Source organism: Podarcis vaucheri (assembly GCF_965113315.1).
Source record: "Podarcis vaucheri genome assembly, chromosome: 10".
Lineage (NCBI taxonomy): Eukaryota > Metazoa > Chordata > Lepidosauria > Squamata > Lacertidae > Podarcis > Podarcis vaucheri.
The window spans coordinates 76,657,534-76,677,130 of record NC_138748.1 but is presented as its reverse complement, the minus strand read 5'-3'; the positions used below and the strand labels follow the sequence as shown (position 1 = coordinate 76,677,130).

At 52.6% G+C, this 19,597-nt stretch overlaps 1 protein-coding gene across 1 annotated transcript; it reads left to right on the top strand.

Moving 5' to 3' along the window:
* Positions 1-4,439: 4,439 nt before the first annotated feature.
* On the top strand, positions 4,440-17,694 carry LOC309541979 (coiled-coil domain-containing protein 166-like). Its single transcript, XM_082240290.1, has 2 exons — positions 4,440-5,583; positions 16,425-17,694. Exon 2 carries the CDS (start codon positions 16,453-16,455, stop codon positions 17,464-17,466), a length of 1,014 nt encoding a protein of 337 aa, XP_082096416.1. The 5' UTR covers positions 4,440-5,583; positions 16,425-16,452; the 3' UTR covers positions 17,467-17,694.
* Positions 17,695-19,597: the final 1,903 nt, after the last annotated feature.

Here is a 19,597-nt window from a genome sequence, read left to right as displayed (position 1 = left end):
CTAAAGCCTCCACAACATGCCGTTTTGTTTCTGTTTAAACCAATTCACGAACCAAGAACTCATATATTGACCACTAGTAATAAACCACATGCTGAAGACATTCTTGCACATTTATTGTGCTATTTTTGTTATATACAAATAACATGAAGACTCAGGAGACTCAAAGACTTCTTTGTATCCTCGGTTATTCCTAAGATCCTTGTTCTAGGGCGCATGGGGTATTAGGGGAGAGGCAGCACCTCTGGCAGGGGACCCGTCATGCTCCTTCTGGGGTCCACCTTTGGTCCCTACCCTGCACCCAACTCTCGCCCGTGCCTTCTAGGAGCTGCCAGCATGCGACAGGGGCCACAATCCCGGGAATGGCTCCACCTGGCCAGCTAAGGCAGGTGAGGGAAACCAGCAGGTCTTGAACCCTCCGTGAGTTTGGGACTTCCCGAGTGGACGAAGAGAGGCTCCAGCAGATTCAGCAGACAAGACCAACAGGCCCAGAAGGTGGTTTCTGCAAGTGCTGTGGAGGAAAGGGAGAACTCTCCTTCTATACCTCCACTGCCTTGCAGGATCTTGTCAGAAGAAAAGGCTCCGGAGGAAACAGGGCTGCTAAGGCAGTGGCTGGACTTCTCGGCGGTGGCGCCCGCCCTGTGGAACGCCTGTGATAGGAATTTTGAGGTCTTAGATATATGGTAATGTTCATAAGTGTACCAACCAAGCACCTACATAGATCAGCGCAGGAAGACCAACCTGGAACCATTTTGATTCCCAAACTGACCACATGTTTTCCCTGCAAGGAGGGGGGGGGTCAGGAAGCCTTCCCATTGTCTCAGGAATTGAGTAATCAGCATTTTAATTACAGATAGGTAGCCGTGTTGGTCTGCCATAGTCAAAATAAAAAAATTCCTTCCAGTAGCACCTTAAAGACCAACTAAGTTAGTTCTTGGTCTGAGCTTTCGTGTACATGCACACTTCTTCAGATACACTTCTTCAGATACACTGTGTGTATCTGAAGAAGTGTGCATGCACACGAAAGCTCATACCAAGAACTATCTTAGTTGGTCTTTAAGGTGCTACTGGAAGGAATTTTTTTATTTCAGCGTTTTAATGGGTGACAGACTATCAGGAAAGACAAATCAGGAAAGGCAATCAGATAACCTGGCAAACAGGAAAAACAACAACATTCACATTTCTGTTTTAGACCGCCTTTTCTGTGATGTTTCTGGGGGTGGTCTTGATCTACGGGGGGGGGGGGGGCTTGCGCGCCACTGTTCTGGGTTCCTCCTCCTTTCCTTCCCTGCGTGGGGGGAGTGGGGGACCCTCTTGCAGCAGATCAGTCAAGATCCGGCTTCCTGGCCGCTTGGCGCCTCCATGTTCTCTGCTTGGCCTCTGCTCTTTCCTCCCCCCGAGAGGGAACCCTCCTAAGGACTCTTGGATCCCCCAGAAGGGGGAAGAAGGGCAGGTGTTCCCGCCCTCCCGCCAGAGGCCAAGGAAAGAAGCGACTCTCTGAGGGAAGCTCTTCCGGCTCCTTCCCTCGGCAGGCGCCTCCCCCCGCCCGGGCTCCCCCCCCCGCCCCCGCCCCGGCCCCGGCCCCGCCTCCTCCTCCTTCCCGGGGCGAAGAGAGAGAGAGAGAGAGAGAGAGAGACTCACCGGAGGGTCGCCGGCCAGGCCGGAAGAGACGCGGAGGGCGGGGCTTCCGGCTCCGCCTGCCTGCCTGCCTCTCTAGGAATCCCGCCCCGTTCCCTGTAACCCTTGCCAAGCCGGGCGGCCGAGAAGTGCCCGAGCGAGTCAGGCGAGGAGGGAATTCGCAGGATCGAGATGCTGCCTTGGCTTTCCCTTCTTATGATCTGGAAACGCAGGCGCAGCAGCAAGAAACGGAAACTTTGATTTTATGTTAAGAAAGTGATTTCTATTTGTAAAAACCAGTAAAGGTGAATTGAAAAATGAAAGAAATGCAAAATAACAACACAGCCGACTTCACAAGAACCACAGAAAAAAGGAGGGGTCACAAACGTTCATTAGGAAATGGGATATGTATTGAAAAATATTTAAAGGATTGTTGTCATAATGGGATGTCTGTGGCAGCCTCTGAATGGCTTTCACGGTATGATGGATAATTAGAAGATTTCACGATTTTGATGAAATTTAATAAAACAGAAATATACAGTGCTCTAGATAGATCAAGTGGTGGATTCATGGTGGGGGGACGGGAAGTCAATAGAAATTAAAGAAGAACAACATATCGTGATGTAATGTAATAAGTTTTATCTTCTCTCTCTTTTTTGCCTTTTTGGACAATTCTTCTGTATGCTTTTTGTGTTAATTTCAATAAAGCACTGTTAAAAAAATAATAACAAGAACCAAACAAGAACCAATAACGGGGTTCCGAGGCCAGAAAGAGGAGCGGCATCTCGCAGAGGAAAAGGCTCTGCCATAAGCGGGAAGAAGGGCTGGACGGAGTCTCTGGGGAGGCGCCCCCCGCACTCCCGCAGGGACCGCAATCCGGGGAGCCGCTAGTTGGACTGCTTGGCCAAACCAGGGCTTGCAATCCTCGGGGCCTGTCTGTCTGTCTCTTCCCTGCATGCAAGACGGGCTCTGGGGCTGGAGCAGGCGAGACCCACAGGCTGCCCCAAGGGAGAGGGGCACGGGGGGGGGGAGCCCGCTGGCCGGGGGGCAAGAGAGAGGGGCCTCGGGCGTCGGGCCGCCCCGCGACCAAGTTGTCTCCGCAGCCTGTCGTGGGGTCCCTCAAAAAATGCACCCGGGACCGCAGCCCCCACATTGTCCATCTCTGCCAATAGCAAGTCCAGCAATCGAGAAGGCGGCTTCTGCCTTTGCTGTCGAGCTTGTCAGCCTGGAAAGGGAGCCCATGAAGGAGAACTCCCAACCTAAACCTCTGCTGCTTTGCAGCTGTACTCATTTGTTAGAGAGAAGGGGGGGGGGGATTGACAGAGAATACCGTTATAGATGTGGGTAAACATCAGAGACATAGAGACATCACCTTGCTAGCAAAGGTCCGTATAGTAAAAGCTCTGGTTTTCCCAGTAGTGATGTATGGAAGTGAGAGCTGGACCATCAAGAAGGCTGATTGCCGAAGAATGGATGCTTTTGAATTCTGGTGCTGGAGGAGACTCTGGAGAGTCCCATGGACTGCAAGAAGATCCAACCTCTCCATTCTGAAGGAAATCAGCCCTGAGTGCTCACTTGAAGGACAGATCCTGAAGCTGAGGCTCCAAGACTTTGGCCACCTCAGGAGAAGAGAAGACTCCCTGGAAAAGACCCTGATGTTGGGAAAGATGGAGGGCCCAAGGAGAAGGGGACGACAGAGGACGAGATGGTGGGACAGTGTTCTCGAGGCGACCAGCATGAGTTTGACCAAACTGCAGGAGGCAGTGGAAGACAGGAGTGCCTGGTGTGCTCTGGTCCAGGGGGTCACGAAGAGTCGGACACGACTAGACGACTAAACAACAGCAACAACAACAACAAACCCAAGATATTAATAAACGGTAGGATTTTTATTATTTGTGGTATGAAGGGAGAATGCAGGCTGCGAAGGAATTCCTGGGCTGGATATGCAAACCAGCCTGGCTGGCTGTGGGAAGAGCAAACCTGTTTGTTGTTGCTGTTTAGTGGGCAAACCAGTTAGCATGCCAAAAAGGTGTGAATGAGCCGTCAAAAAAGGATCCTTTGGCCTGGAGAGTCTGATGTCAAAAGGGGTAACGGTGTGTTTGAGGGGACAGGAAAAGTGAGCTTTGAAGCAGGGATTCCTTGGAAGGAGGAGGAGGAGGAGGAGGAAGAGGGGCTGAGATCCATCTTGGCAGGGGAGATGAACGGTTGCCTGCTGCCATGCTGTGGGCCATGCTGTAAGTTCTGGACTCCCTCCATGCAGACTGAAGGTGTAAATAGGTGAATAAACCATATTTCTTCAAGCACGACAGTCTCCACCGTATCTTCTATTCTCCAAAGGGGCACAGATCCTGTGTGGGTGCCTGAGACGCCCATGGGTTCTTGCCACCACTTGGCAGGGAGAGGGGCAGGCACTGGACTTTTGGAACAATACAATAAAAGTCAAACTAATCTGAAGAAAAGAAATGAAAAGAACTAAAATGATAAGAGGAAAAAAAATCAAGAGATAGAAAGGCAAGAAAGGGAATACAAAAGCCATCTGTCACAATTACATCCTGTCTTTATCCATACACAGAAAGGTAGACCCTCCCTGCTTTCACCTGGAAGCTTCTGTTTCTTCTCCCACCCCCCAAGATCCTTTCTATCTCTCCCTCCCACTTGGGCCCCCCAAGAAGAAGAAGAAAGAGGGGCTTCTAATTCTCCATCTGCCAATTATGTATATTATAATGATTCAAATTATTGGAAGCATACACTACAGGAAAACACCTAGCTCTATTACATTAAAGAGTTGCTAAGCAGTCTGCCAAACACAATTCTTCTCAGACACCACAGATTCATCTTTTTCTGTCCAAAAGTAGTTCTTAATTTTTTATTCTCCTTAGAAGTCCAGAACTGTCCATTTCTTGTCAAGTTCAATTCTTTCCCAGGATTCTATCAGATCTTAATATTATAGCCCTCAATTCTGCACTTTTCTCAATTCTTCCTCACATCAGTTATTAGTGACCCTGACGTTTCTTGCTATGCATTCATTTCTCTCCCTTTGAAGCCCCTTTATGATCGTGCCCCATCTTCTCCAACCATAAGGCATTTATTTCTTTCATCAACAAAACAGCTTTCTTTGTCTCAGTTTTCCTCTCCTCCACCACTATCTCCTGCAACTCCTCTTGCACACCTACTCCTGGGCCCATTTACTCAGAAGTAAGCCCCTCACCTGCCCAGTCTTCAAGTTCCAGTAAGATCACCTCTGCTCTCCCACTGCCCTCGGCCCACCAGCAACCCAGGGGGGCCAAGCAGCAATGTGATTTTTGCTTCCCCCAGGCCAGCACCCTTGGTGGGGGCCAAATTAGCAAAGCCTTAAGGACACCCCTGGGCAGGGAGCAGGTCGTCTGAGACTCGCAGGAAGATGGTCTCCCATCTTGAAGAATTATGCAGCTTTGTAGAAGCGTTCCACATTATGCCTGTGTGGACAAAGCGGTCAGGGCTGGGGGGGGGGGGCTTGGCCTAGAAAAGCAGGGCTCCTCTATTCCTCCTTGCACACCTTCTGTTTTCAACACTGTGGTGATTCCACCTCCATTGTGACGCAGTTGCTCTTCTCTTGAGCACATGATTCTATGGTCTTCTGTTCTTTGGACACCTTCCATTTTCAACAATGTGGGGATTCTACCTCCATTGTGATACCAGAGTTCTTCTCTTTTGTGTCTTTTTTGCCTTTAAGCTTTTCAGGAGGGTTGATCATCCAAGAGGCCAAAGTCTCGCATGACTGACACTCTGATGGGGCAAAAATGTCCAAGACATTTCTACAAAGTGGCCCGGAATTGAGCTTGCCATTCATGGCGGCTGCTCTGCTCTTTGCTCAGGATTGCTGATGATGACGGTTCCTCAGGGCTAGCAGGGCCCATATTAACAGAAACCTCCGTTCTCCGTACGTGTCCCCACTGCCAGCACCACCAGCACCCATTGCTTGGAGGAAAGGTGAGGAAAGAGCCACACCTTCAGCCCCTGCCACCCTCTCAGCCTCAGAGTCTCTCACAGCTGCTTGGTGGCTGCCCACCCCTGTCCCAGCTTCAGAAATGGTACAAACAGAAATGCATTGAAGCAGAGCTCCTTTGCACCTCAGCACAGGGCAGGGCAGGATAGGTATATTCTTACTTATCTTCAGACCACAATCTCATTGTTAGTCCTTGCAGTGTTAAGACAAGACATAGTGGCCAGGCACTAAAGATGCGAGGGATATGGGTGACTCTGTCAAAGTGCTACCTGCATTTCTCAGCCTGCGGGGGGGAGGGGACCTGCTGCCTCAGAACAAGCCTAAAGTCTGCTTGGATTTGTGTGACAAGTGCCATCATTGTTTGGCACCTGTTTGGTGACTAGTCCAAGGCTTTGGACCAGGTCAGGTTCATCCAGCCCAGAATAGCCTGTTTTTGAGCCTAGCACCAGCCCTCCCAAACCTCAGGCAGAGAAGGGTCTTTCTCACCAACTGCTAGGTGAGATGTCAGGGATGAGACCTGGGTCTCTTCTTTCTTTCTTTCTTTCTTTCTTTCTTTCTTTCTTTCTTTCTCTTTCCACATGCAAAGCAGGCAGTCTACCACTGAGCTATGGTGCGTCTCCAAAAAGGTTGCTCAAAAAGTCATTGTTGATATATGTGTTACAATTGTGTATTTTACAAAGGATAAATTACATGAAGGAGTTAACTGCGACAGCTGTGAAACAGGTGACTAGAACTAAAGTCCAGCTTCTGAGTCACTGTCTTGAGTCTTGTGAGTCTCGTGAACAGTCTCCTTAAAAGGGAACTGCGTGTGCAAGCTAACAGAGGTGTAGAGTTGGGTCTGAGAGGAGAATGCGGAGTTTGTCGGAGGTTGAGGAGATAGTGTGAATGTCAAGCATTTTGTCAAGGACCTGCAGCAGGGGGATTACAGCTGGAGAACTTTCTGCTAGGAAGCATCCTCTGCTACCAGGAGAGCAAAGGGACAGAAAAACAACCTTGGACTCCTGTAACAACTGCACCATTTTCTTGTACTTAAAAGACTGTACCCTCTTGTGTGTGTGTGTGTGTGTGTGTGTGTGAGAGAGAGAGAGAGAGAGAGAGAGAGAGAGAGAGAGAGAGAGACTTTGTATTGAATCCTTACATTAGACTGGTTGCCTGTTTGCTCATCTAAATGCTACCTCTGAATTAAGAACTCATCTTCCTCAGCCTCTGTGAGAAGCGGTTACTTCAGCACAACCAACAAAGGTTATGGGCCCGGTGTGGCCAGCAGGTGGCGATAGAGAGCAACAAGCGAATTCTTGAAGTCAATCCCACACTTTGGAAACCAGCAATCTGAAGTCATCACAGTCAAGGAAGATTTTGCAGATAACTCAGGGGGCAAACGGGGGTCTGTGAATCCTATGTGGTTAACACATAAAATGTGAAAGAAATCCTAAGCGAGTTCTAGAACTTCTGCATATAGATTAAGCAGATCCATTCCAGGAAACTCTGTGAGGAGCTAAATTTAATCTTACAATTGTTGTCAATTTCTTGCATTTTGGGTTCATTTATTTGTTAAAGGAGAAGCTAAATAGAGGTTTGAGAATTTTGTAAACTGGGTGGAAGCAAAATATGATGCAAAGATAACTGGAGTGCAATCAAAAAGAGGAGGTGAATTTACCTCTAATAACTTTGAAAGATTTCTGTCTGAAAAGGGAGTCCAGCATAAAAGGGAGTCTTCAGATGTTTGTGTGTTGAGAGGCAACATCTGGGAAATTGTCTTAGGTGGATTAGCAGTTTCTTATACTCACAAAAGCCAAGAACCAAGATCCTCACAATGACCACTGGTGAAAGTGTCTTTTGATATAATTAAGGATGTCGCTGCCTGAGAAACAACACGGAAATCCCTTAGCTTCTCAGTCCAAAAAACTCAATAGACGGCATTTACCTTTTGCCCCATCCCTTCTTCATTGTATTTTAATAAATTTAAAATTAACATAATTGTCAGGGTTACTTCCAGATCCTAGCTCACAGAGGATCACGCTAGCCAGCGATCGTTAAATAAAAGTCTTTATTGAGTTACAGTCTCCATTCTCGAGCTGCTGCGTGCAACCCTACGCCTTATGCTTAGGTCGGCGAAGCTCCTTCTGAGTCTCCGCCCCTTGTGCACCAATTTAATATCCTAGCCCTGCTCCACCTTTTCCGCCTGACAGTTCTCCTCTGGGTCCCTCTGCCCCCCTTGGTCTCTTCCTTCCGGGATTCTTCTGACGCTGACCCCCCTGACTCCCCTGTCTCCTTGCGCCGGGCTTTAGGACCTGGCTCCCTTTCCGGGCTGCCTACTGCGTCACCTTCCTGTGCATTTGAACTTGGCGCGCGCGCCCAACCTTCCACTTTCCGTCTAACCGTCACTTCGCTTCCCGATGAAGGTGTGGCCACTCCTGACTCGTGCCCTCCCTCCTGTTGCGAGCTGCCAGCGCTTGCTCCCTGGCGCTCTTCCTCTTCCCTACTCTCTGGCGGTGACGTAGGTCCTGATCTCCAACTGCTCCCCTCTGAGTCCCCTCTGGCTCTTTCTTCCTGGGGTGTCCCCCTAGTCTCCCCCCTTGCCCTGGCCACTGGTGCTCCTTTTTGTGAATCTTCTGATTCACTGGAAAGACTCGGAGATCTCGGGTCGTCGTCATCACTCATCCTTTCTTCTGCCTCCTCCCCCTCGCTCTCTGTTTCCTCCCTTGCCCTCGCCTCTGCTCCTGAACCCCTGACATCCATCCCCCCCTCGAAGCCCCCTCTTCCCCCCTCCCCTCCTTCCGGTGCGGGAACTGGGTGCTGCCGTGTCAAGGGAACGAATGTCGGGTACAGTTCGCTTCCCGTGGCGGGCCTCCATCCGAAGTCTTCCGGTTCTTCCTCCCTGCTCTCGTCAACGACGGTCACCTCTGCTTCCATCTCTGTGCCGCCGTGCTCGAGACCCTGGTTGTCCCCGAAAACGTCCATGTCGGTCTCACCCTCGCTTCCTTCTGTAGGCGTTGCTCGTCCTGGACCCTCCAGCCACTTTCTGCGCCACTGCTCCTCTGGTCGATCATCCCACCAATACGAGGGTTCTGAAGCAGATCCCGAGGGCGACCCCTCCGGGGAACGGGCGTCTCGTGTCGGTTCCTCATCCGAGTCGAACCCCCGGAACGTGCTGGCCGAAAGCGTGGGCGTGAAAAGCCAGTCGTCGAAAAAGTCCGCTGGCATTGGCCTATGGGGGAAGAGGGCATGAAACTCTTCCTTGAGCAGAGGTTCATCTAGAGCGTAGCCCGGCACCCAGCTGTTGGCACTGGCCGGGGTGCCCTCCTTGGCGAGAAGGTATTCTACCCCCTCTTCCCCCCATCTGGAGTCCAAAATCTCCGTGACTTCGTTGAGGCGCACCTTCTGTGCCACTCCCCGTTGCCTGGTTCCCTCTCGGAGCGGACTCGGCGCCGTTCCGGGTTCCTGAAACCTGTGCGGTGCCTTGTAGGGAGTGAGCACCGATCTGTGGAACACCGGATGCATTCTGGAACCCTCCGGAAGCGCCAGCCTGAAGGCCACCGGGTTGACCTGCTCTTCGACGTGGTAGGGCCCCAGTTGCTTATGTCCTAGTTTCTTCTTGGCCAACGACCTGGTCGGCACTGCGTGGGCTGCTAACCAGACCCAGTCTCCCACCTGGATCTCTTCGCCAACCCTTCTGTGTTTGTCTGCCTGCACCTTGTATGCGTGTTTGGCCAGCTCCAGGTGCCTCCGCAGCTGATCGTGGACCTCATGCAACTCCGACGCGAACGCATCTGCTGTCTGCGGCTCCCCCTCCACCAGTCTTTCCAGTCCCGGGAAGGTTCTGGGGTGCCTCCCGTTGTTGGCAAAGAACGGCGTGACCCCCGTGGACACGTGCTTCGTGTTGTTGTAGGCGAACTCGGCGAGCGGCAGGTAATCCACCCACGTCGCAGGCTGTTGATTCGCATAGCATCTCAGGTACTGCTGCATGATGGCATTGACCCGCTCCGCTTGCCCGTTGGTCTGCGGGTGTCTCGCCGACGCCAGGTTGATCTTGACGTTTAGGAAGCCCATCAGCTTCTGCCAGAAATTTGAGATGAACTGCCGCCCGCGGTCGGACAGAATAGACCGTGGCAGACCGTGAACCTTGAACACGTGGTCTATGAACAGTTTGGCGGTCTGTTCTGCCGTGGCCACCTTCGCACACGGGATGAAATGTGCCATCTTGGAGAACAAGTCCACCACCACCAGCACGGCCGTCTTGCCCCTCGAGCTGGGCAGATCCGTGACGAAGTCCAGGGCGACTCTCTCCCATGGCTCGACCGGAGTTTGCAGCGGTTCCAACAGTCCGGCCGGCGGTCTGTGCACTGGTTTGGCCCTCTGGCAGGTGTCGCACCTCGCCACGTAGTCCGCGACCTCCCCTCGCATTCCGGGCCACCAGAAATCCCTGGCGATTAATTCCACTGTCTTCTCTTTGCCAAAGTGCCCGGCAGTGGGCGCGTCGTGCAGCTGATGCAGCACCTTGGCGCGAAGTTCGTCTCCCGGCACGTAGATGGCCCCTTTGCGGATGAGCAATCCATCTCTCAGCTGGAACCCGTCGGTCGCTGCCGTGCCCCTTTGCATCTCAGCCATCTTTGTTTGCGCGAAGGAGTCACTCTGCAACGCTCGTCGCACCGCCTCCAGGTCCACTGTCGCCGCAGCGCACGCCCACACTGTTGGCGAGAAGATGTGCATGGCGGCCGCTGGCGTGGCGTCCTCCAGATACTGTGGCTTACGGGAGAGCGCGTCCGCCATGATGTTGGTGTCCCCCGGGACATACTCTATTCGGAAGTCGAAGTTCGCAAAGAACTCAGCCCAACGTATCTGCCTCTGGTTCAGGAACTGTGCCGTGCGCCAATGCTCCAGATTCTTGTGGTCCGTGCAGACCTGCACCGTGTGCTTGGCTCCAATCAGGAAGTGCCTCCATGCTTTGAACGCTGCATGAATAGCCAGCAACTCCCTGTCCCAGATGGTGTAGTTCTGTTCGGATTTGCTGAGCTTCCTGGAGTAAAACGCTCCGGGCCTCCAAACCCCCTGCGGGTCCTTCTGCAGCAGGACTGCTCCGACGGCCCTGTCCGAGGCGTCCGTTTCTACTCTCATTGGCCTGCTGGGGTCGACATGAAGCAGCTGTTCCTCCGAGGCGAAAAGACGCTTGAGTGCCTGAAAGGACTGCTCCGCCTGCGCTGTCCAGATGAACTTCTTTTTCTTGGAACTGAGCGTGTCCGTAATGGCCGCTGTCTGCATGGCGAAGCCTTTGATGAACTTGCGATAGAAGTTCGCGAAGCCGACAAACCGTTGGACCTCCTTCCGGTTGCGTGGGCTTTTCCAATCCAACACCGCTCGAACTTTGGCGCTGTCCATGGCGAGCCCCTTGTCAGACAACTTGTAGCCCAGGAAATCCACCTCCGTCACGTCGAATTGGCACTTCTCCAGCTTGGCGTAAAGCCTATGTTGCTGTAGCCTGCTCAGCACTTCCCTGACGTGTCTGTCATGCTCCTGCTGCGATTCCGAAAAGATCAGGATGTCATCTAAGAAACAGACGCACGTCTTGTAGAGTAGCCCCGCCAACACGTGATGCATGAAAGCTTGAAAAACGTGGGAGCCATTTTGCAATCCAAAGGGCATAACTCTATATTCGTAGGTGCCCAGGGGCGTGAACATGGCTGTCTTCCACTCATCTCCTTCCCGCATGCGAATGAGGTTGTACGCCCCTCGCAGGTCCAACTTGGTGAACACGCTGCCCTTGCGTACTTTTGCGAGGAGGTCGTCGATTCGGGGCATGGGGAAGTCCGACGGCTTGGCGACACTGTTCAAAATGCGGTAGTCCACAACGAGTCTTTTTTGGGGCGTGTCTCGCTTCTTCACAAAGAATACAGGACTGCCCCCCGCTGCCTGGGACTCTCGGATGAAACCGCGCTCCAAATTATGATCTATGAACTCTTTGAGTTCCTGCAGTTCGTCTTCCGACATGGAATACAGCTTCCCTTTGGGCAGCGCCGCCCCCGGCAGCAGGTCAATTTTGCAGTCATATGGTCTGTGGGGGGGTAGCTTGTCTGCCTCCTTCTCGCAGAAAACCTCTAAAAATTCTGCGTACTTGTGGGGAATCGCTTGCAGCGTGCCTAGCAGCAGCTGTGACTCCTCCTGCTCCCCGTCCTGCTGGGGCATGATGCAGTGTTCAGCACAAAAGGAAGAGCCGAAGGTCAGCTGCCTCTGGTACCAAGCCAGCGTCGGGCTGTGCTTGTCCAGCCAACTCATGCCCAACACAATAGGCGTGTCCGAGAGTTGAGTGACGTTGAAGCTGATGATTTCCCTGTGATTTCCAAGCCGCAGCACCATAGGTGGCGTCTGCTTCACCACCTGCCCGCCTAACAGTTCCCTGCCATCCACCGTGACGACCTGCAGGGGCAGCGTGGCAGGCAGCAACTGTATAGCGTGCCGGTCGACAAAGTCCTGCCCTATGAAGTCTGCATTGCTTCCCGAGTCGACGGTGATTGGCACGTCCATGGTGATTCCATTGGGTAGCTGGAGCGATGCGGTGAGCCTCACTACTGGCTTGGGCGGGAGGGGGTCCATGGGCGGTAAAATCTCTGGGGACTGCTTCACTGACACGTCTGGCTGGGCCCCAGTGCCTCCTCTTCCAGCCAGACATCGTCGTTTCCCTGCTGTGGTTCTCCTTGCTGCGTTGCTGCAGTCACCATTGCTGAGGCTGCAGTGTGCTTGTGGAGCCTCCGGGGACACTCTTTCGCCATATGCCCTGGATCCTCGCAGATGTAACACTTCCTGTTCCCTCTAGGAGGCTTCGCTTTCACTGCTGCCGGTGCTAGGGCTCTGGCTGCTGACTGAGCCCTTGCACTCCCAACCTCCATCGGTTCCACCCCGCCCCCTGTTGGAGGCGTGGATTGCGCACGCGCTGCTTCTCTGGGAAGGAAGGAGGAGCCCCTGGCTGGTTCGCGCCCGCTGCGCCCTTCGTCCCTGCTCCACGGACGTTCTTCCAGCCGCACCCCCACCGCCAGCGCCCTCTGAACGATCTCCTGCGTGGTCCGGGGTCTCTCCCCCCTCGCAATCTCATCTTTCACCGAGTTGTTCAAGCCCTCCCAAAAAAGGTCTCTGACAGGAGCCGAATCTCTGTCCCATTCCAGGGCACTGACCAAAGCGAAAAAGCGGGCATGATATTGACGTACGCTGGCCCTCCCTTGCCTTAGTCCATGCACCTCCTTTCGGGCAAGATCCACGTCAATACTTGATAAAAAACAGCCATCCATCGCTTTAATAAAGGCGTCCGCATTTTGGAGCGCAGGATCCTTATCTCTCCACAAATTGCGCAGCCATGCTTTAGCGTCTCCATGCAAATGGGACATGATAAACCCCACTTTCTCTTGTTCATCTCTAAAGTCTTTGTGCAGTAGTTGCAGTGCACACATTACGTCTGCTCTAAAATTGGGGTACTGTTGCAAATTCCCATCGAAGTGCGAGACCAGACCGCCTGTGCGTCTCCCCAACCCAATCCCCTCTGATTTGGGTGTCTGTTGCCCTTGCTTCGTAAGCACGTCCAACCTGACCTGGAGATCCCTGTAGGCGGCAGCTGCGTCCTCCTCTCTCTTCCTGGACGCCAGCGCCTCGGCAGTCAGTCGTGAAACCGCGTCTCTGAGTTCCGTTATTTGCTGTTCGGCCGTCATATTGTCTGCCGTTCGTGAGCTCTCTTGTAGGCACCCGCTTTCCCTCCTCTCCGCGAGGCCGTGGATGCCCACAATTTAAAGAGACGGAGCTTACTGTCAGGGTTACTTCCAGATCCTAGCTCACAGAGGATCACGCTAGCCAGCGATCGTTAAATAAAAGTCTTTATTGAGTTACAGTCTCCATTCTCGAGCTGCTGCGTGCAACCCTACGCCTTATGCTTAGGTCGGCGAAGCTCCTTCTGAGTCTCCGCCCCTTGCGCACCAATTTAATATCCTAGCCCTGCTCCACCTTTTCCGCCTGACAGTTCTCCTCTGGGTCCCTCTGCCCCCCTTGGTCTCTTCCTTCCGGGATTCTTCTGACGCTGACCCCCCTGACTCCCCTGTCTCCTTGCGCCAGGCTTTAGGACCTGGCTCCCTTTCCGGGCTGCCTACTGCGTCACCTTCCTGTGCATTTGAACTTGGCGCGCGCGCCCAACCTTCCACTTTCCGTCTAACCGTCACTTCGCTTCCCGATGAAGGTGTGGCCACTCCTGACTCGTGCCCTCCCTCCTGTTGCGAGCTGCCAGCGCTTGCTCCCTGGCGCTCTTCCTCTTCCCTACTCTCTGGCGGTGACGTAGGTCCTGATCTCCAACTGCTCCCCTCTGAGTCCCCTCTGGCTCTTTCTTCCTGGGGTGTCCCCCTAGTCTCCCCCCTTGCCCTGGCCACTGGTGCTCCTTTTTGTGAATCTTCTGATTCACTGGAAAGACTCGGAGATCTCGGGTCGTCGTCATCACTCATCCTTTCTTCTGCCTCCTCCCCCTCGCTCTCTGTTTCCTCCCTTGCCCTCGCCTCTGCTCCTGAACCCCTGACAATAATGCACAGTGAAAACCCAATTAATTGAAGAAGCTTCAGCACAAAGCACTAATCAGGTTCTGAGCTAGCTGCTGAGATGCCCAAACAAAATCTCTCAGATCATGCATTCTGGCATAGCTGCATTTTTCAAGTGCTCAAGAAAGAGACTACATCCTTATGGACTGGGCGCTATGGGGGGACCACTAGGGGCGCATTGGAAGATGGCCGACAATACCATCTCTCCGACCCACACGGGGTAATTAAGAGGCTGTTATGGGAGTAGGCAGCCTCCCTTGTTGCCCCAAGGAAATGGGGAACACTGCCCTTGCCTGCTGTGCCCATAAATCACCCCCTAATTCGAAAGAAGGGGGTGAGGGCCCTAGGCAGAATGCCCCCGTATGGACCTCGGCTCTCCTGGACGCTGTCTCTGATCGCGCACTAGTTGCAGCAATTTGGAATAATTAATTACAAAAGAAGCAAATGCACATATTTCAAGTGAAGAAGGGGAGTGAAGTCCGCTAATTTAAGTGACCTCTGCGAAAGAAGACGATGGGCTGGAGAAACAGGAATATTTTACGATGAAGATACACTAAAGGCGGGGTATGTTGACAACGGGGCTGAATGGGGGGGATGACCTTTTTTACTTTCCTTCTATGTGATTTACAAGAACCCGTCCTCATTAGAATCGTCGGTTGAACTGACCCAAGCAGGATGATTAAGGTCTGTGTGGAGATAAACTTTAACCAAAAGTATGCTTTAGAGACCGAGAAGCAATAAGAGCTTTTGGGAATGGTGCAGCAATTAATTCGGAGTCGCCATCTTGCCAAAGGATTTACAGCCGGGAGGAAGAACGGACTTGATTTCAGACTGCATTCCTAGTGAATCTCCTCAGAGGTTTTGAGAAAGGAGGCAGATTGGTGAAGATTAATGACGCTAAGACTGTTTTGATGTATGGAAGTGATGTTATATGGAAAACGTCTGGATATGGCTACTGGATAAAAAAAAAAAATATCCATGCAGGATTACAAACTGTTCTAACCAGCTTGCGGAGACTATCAGAGGTCACAAAGAGAAAGGAAAACTAAATGAAAATAACAACAAGAGATGTGGAAAAATAATAAGAAAGGACTGGATAGTACTGTGAACATCATAAGGTTAGATTTGTGGACATTAAAACAGCAGTAAGCAAGAAGTTGATTGGATCCCTTCGGAACTTGAAATATGGGTACCCCCAACAAAAATTTAAAATTCGGCTGTGTAATTTTGAATTTATGTAATTTGGTTTGATTTGATGTGATTGGTCGGTTAATAAAAAATTATTCTTTAAAAAAAATGGGCTGGGTGCTATGGAGGAGCTCCCCCTCCAGCCCCAAATCTGGCAAACAGCCCCTTGCTCAGGGAGAGCTCCGGGGGGGGGGGGCACCCTGTTCCCTCTCTCTCCAACTCTTTTTATACATGCCTCAAATGCTTCTGTCCGTTCCCATGTGATGTCAGGAGGGAGCCAGCAAGCAGTAAATCACACAGAGCAGGTGAAGTTAACTCTTGATTAGAAAAAAAAGGATCTGCACAGGAGGACCAAGCCTAAAGAGCACAGCAAGTCTTCCTTGGTAGGTCTGATCCTTATGAGGCAGTTGTGGAGCCTGAAAGTCCCCACCTTCCCACAGCTAAGGGCCTTCCCAAGCAATCTGAGACGGCACCTGCGTTTCTGCCTATACTCCTCTTGCTTCATGCCTCTCCTGATCCTGGGAGACTAGGGAGGAGGAAAGCTTGTCACAGCAGGGTGTGTGTGCGTGGAAGACACTTGTGTTTCTTCACCAGCCTGACTCATCTCTGCCTCTTGGCCTCCCTCAGCCCACTCTCCTGCTTACGCTTCTGATTCTGATTCCAGACTTCCCTCTGCCACAGACCCCTCCCCCCCCCCGCTCACTAAACCCCGGCACCTCTTCTGCTTCTGCCTCCTCCTCCTCCTCCTCCCAGTCTGCTCCCTCTTCACCCTCCCACCACTCATTGTCATCTCACCACCAAGCCGCCAACTCTGAGCCTTCTTCCCTTGGTGGTTCCCCAACTGGGTCCTCCCACTATTCCTTTGTGTCCAACCAGTCCATGACACATGGGTAATGGTGCTGGTTCAGTGCAGATCCAAACTATCATCAGCAGTTCAAATGATGGCTCATAAAAGTTCCATTTATATTGAAACTGACTGTATGTTGCTGCTTTTAGAAAATTGACTGAGGACTTCAGGACCTCAGAACGTGGTACCAAAACATTTAAAATAAAATCCCACTGCATTTCTCTTTCGTCAGTGCCTGAGAGGGCAGCCCCTGCCACAGCATGGCGACAAAGAAGACCAAGTCCAAAGCTCGGAAGAGCATCGCCAAGAGCCAGAGCACGACTGGGCCGCTCTTGACGGAGCAAGAGCAGTCCCTGAAGAAGGAGTCCCTCATCCTGGCGGAGCACATCCACACCTACACGCAATGGGTGGACCAGTTCCAGAGCAGGAACGAGTTCCTGGACAAGGAAGCGCAGGAGATCCGGCAGAACAGCAAGGCCTACCTGAACTACCTGAACAAGCGCGCTGCCCGGTGTCAGGACGCCATCACCACCCTCAACGAGCAGAACCTCTTTGACCTCACCAGCGTCCTGAAGCAGAAGGAGGAGCTGACCTCCCAGTACACGGACAAGGAGACGGAGATGAGGAGCCAGCTGATTGAGATGGAGACCAAGTTCTCCCTCATGACCAAGGAGGTTGAGGAGCTCAAGCCCTTCAAGGAGCTGCAGTCCGAGCAGCTCATCCGCATCCGGGAGCTGGAGAAGGAGCTGCTGGCCATGAAGATCCAGCACTCGGAGGAAATGCGCTTGCTCAAGAGCAAGTACCTGCACCAGAAGGCGGAGTACGAGGTGCAGGCAGAGCAGAAGGTCCAGGCCCTGGCCAAGAAGGCCGAGAAGGAAGCCGTGCGCAGCCTCATCCAGCACACCAACCAAGTGAAGGAGGAGAACAGGCGGCTGCGCAACGAGCTCCTCGGCCTCATCCAGCGAGCTAAAGGCCTGAAAGCCTTCCGGCAGCAGCTGAGAGAGCAGAAGGAGCAGCTCCTGCGGGAGCTCCAGTATGGGCGGGGCCTGGCACACATGCGCCGCTGGCTCCAGCAACAGGCGGCTCAGAAGACGGGCCCCACTCCCAGTAGCCAGCCTCCCAAGAGCGCACAAAAATCCTCTCAGGGCGCGAGCACTCAAGGGCCCGCAAAGAGGGATGCTCAGGCAGCAGCCGCCAAAGGTTTGCCACCAATCTGGAGCCCCAAGAGCAGCAGCAAGCAGCAAGCGATGCCCGCAAGCAGCCAGCAGTCTTGAGAGAGCGAGCGGTTTCCAGGCGTGTGAGCAGAGGTGAGGAGGCCTGAGAGTAGACTTCTAAATGCGGAGGCAGAAATCCTGACTCAGAGACAGCAACAAGCTGTTTGGGGATTGGAGACTGCAGCAGCTCATGCGCTCTGCTCTTCGCTTCGTATCAGAGGCGGCAGGAAACATGGACCAACCCCAACCCCAACCCCCAATTAAAAGGATGTGTGTGGATGTGCGTCAGTGCTGAACAGCTTCCTGTCCTCTTATGGGGTCTCTAGTCAAGCGGGAGGAAGAGGCTGCTGCGCCTCTGCTTACTCCCAGGCAAGCCCATCGGCCTCACAGCCAGCAGCAACACCTGCACCCTTTCATAGGCTCTCGTGGCAGCCTGCTGCCACCCACCAGCCCTCGGGCAATAGCCCTTGCCCACTTCAGGAGGCAGAGACTGCAAAACATTGGGCAACACAGGCTGCTGCCTTCTCTGGGCAATGGCCAGGGAGTCTTTGTGGTGAAGTGCATTAGTAGCACAAACTTACGTTAGTGGAAGGGGTGGGGAGCTTGTGACCCTGCAGGTATTGTTAGTCCCTTCACCCCTGAGCATTGGCTCACGCTAGCAAGTTTCTTTATACAGCAGAGTGCATTCTCCTTCTTACGCAGCAGAAAGCTGGTTGCAGACTCGTGTGAGCCTCTTAAGACAATAAACAATTCAATCTGGCTTGCCCAGATTGAGATATGTTCTATTACTCCTGGTAAGATCCCTTTGAGCCCTCCTAAAAGAATAAAGACACAACAGTCTTATTCATAAGTAACATAAAGTAGTTTTACGCATGATCAGGCAGAGTGTGATCCCTGAAGGCAGGCTTTAGTTACAAACATGTAGAGTTTTACCCCATACGGGAGATGACCTGGGAGACTTCTGGCTGGCAGCAGTCCAGTCCAGGTGAGTCAGGAAGTTCGCAGGACGAAAGGAAGATGGAAAAGAGAGAGAGTGGGCAGCATGCCTTGGCCTTTTCCCAGGTCTGGGAAGGTCACGCCCACCCACTAGTCACATGCAAGGAAGGGTGCTCCAGGCAAGGAGGAACAGTTTCGACTAACTGGACCAAATATCCCCTTGCATGTCCACTCTAGCAAAACAAGGAATGTTGTACTTGACTGCTCCCAGTGTTTCCATCCCACAGGCTGGTGGATCTGACACCACCTGGAGCCACAGCTCCGCTTCCCCTGGTTTGTGGGCTCCAAAGACGGTTCACTGGGAAGCAGCAGCCAAAGGGACTCAAGAAGGAAGTTGTCACCCAGAACACACACCAGGGGGCACCACTCACACCAGGCATGAAGGTCATGAAGGGCCAGGATCCGTGCCATTGTTCTCCTTGGCGCCAGACAATTTGGCCAATTCATCCAGCGAAATCCGTTTCAGAGAAGCTGGTGGTTCAACAAGGCAGGGTGAGGATTCTGGGAAGGCCGTTTGTGCAGCTGTCCATTCACATTTAAATCCTTCCTCCCCCTGCTGCTGTCCTGAAGAAAAGTTCCCTCCTGAGGCCCAGCAGAGCTCTTGGCCCACCCCACACCCGGTTCCCAGTCTGAAAGGCCTTCCCCTCAGCTGCTTGGCTTCTTTCTGAAGCAAAGACACCTTAGCTGCAAGTATGTGTTTATCTTCCTACATAGATTGCCCCAAACAAGGAGCTACAAGCCGAGTGGTGAGACTCTGGCAATGCAGCTCTACTGCATTGGGAGCCAGGATCCCCACATTCCACATCCCACCCCAAAGACACTATAATAATAATAATTTATTATTTACCCTGCCCATTTGGCTGGGCTTCCCCTGCCACTCTGGGCAGCTTCTAACCAAATATTAAAATACCGTAATACATCAAACATTAAAACCTTCCCTGAACAGGGCTGCCTTCAGATGTCTTCTAAAAGTCTGATAGTTGTTGTTCTCTTTGACATCTGGTGGGAGAGCGTTCCGCAGGACGGTGCCACTACCGAGAAGGCCTTCTGCCTGCTTCCCTGTAACTTGGCTTCTTGCAGTGAGGGAACCACCAGAAGGCCCTCGACGCTGGATCTGTTTCCGGGCAGAACGATGGGGGTGGAGGCGCTCCTTCAGGTATACTAGGCCGAGGCCATTTAGGGCTTGAAAGGTCAG

What these genes read in the sequence shown, in the direction of transcription:
- LOC309541979 (XM_082240290.1), top strand. Translation starts at nt 16,453, where the DNA reads ATGGCGACAAAGAAGACCAAGTCCAAAGCTCGGAAGAGCATCGCCAAG.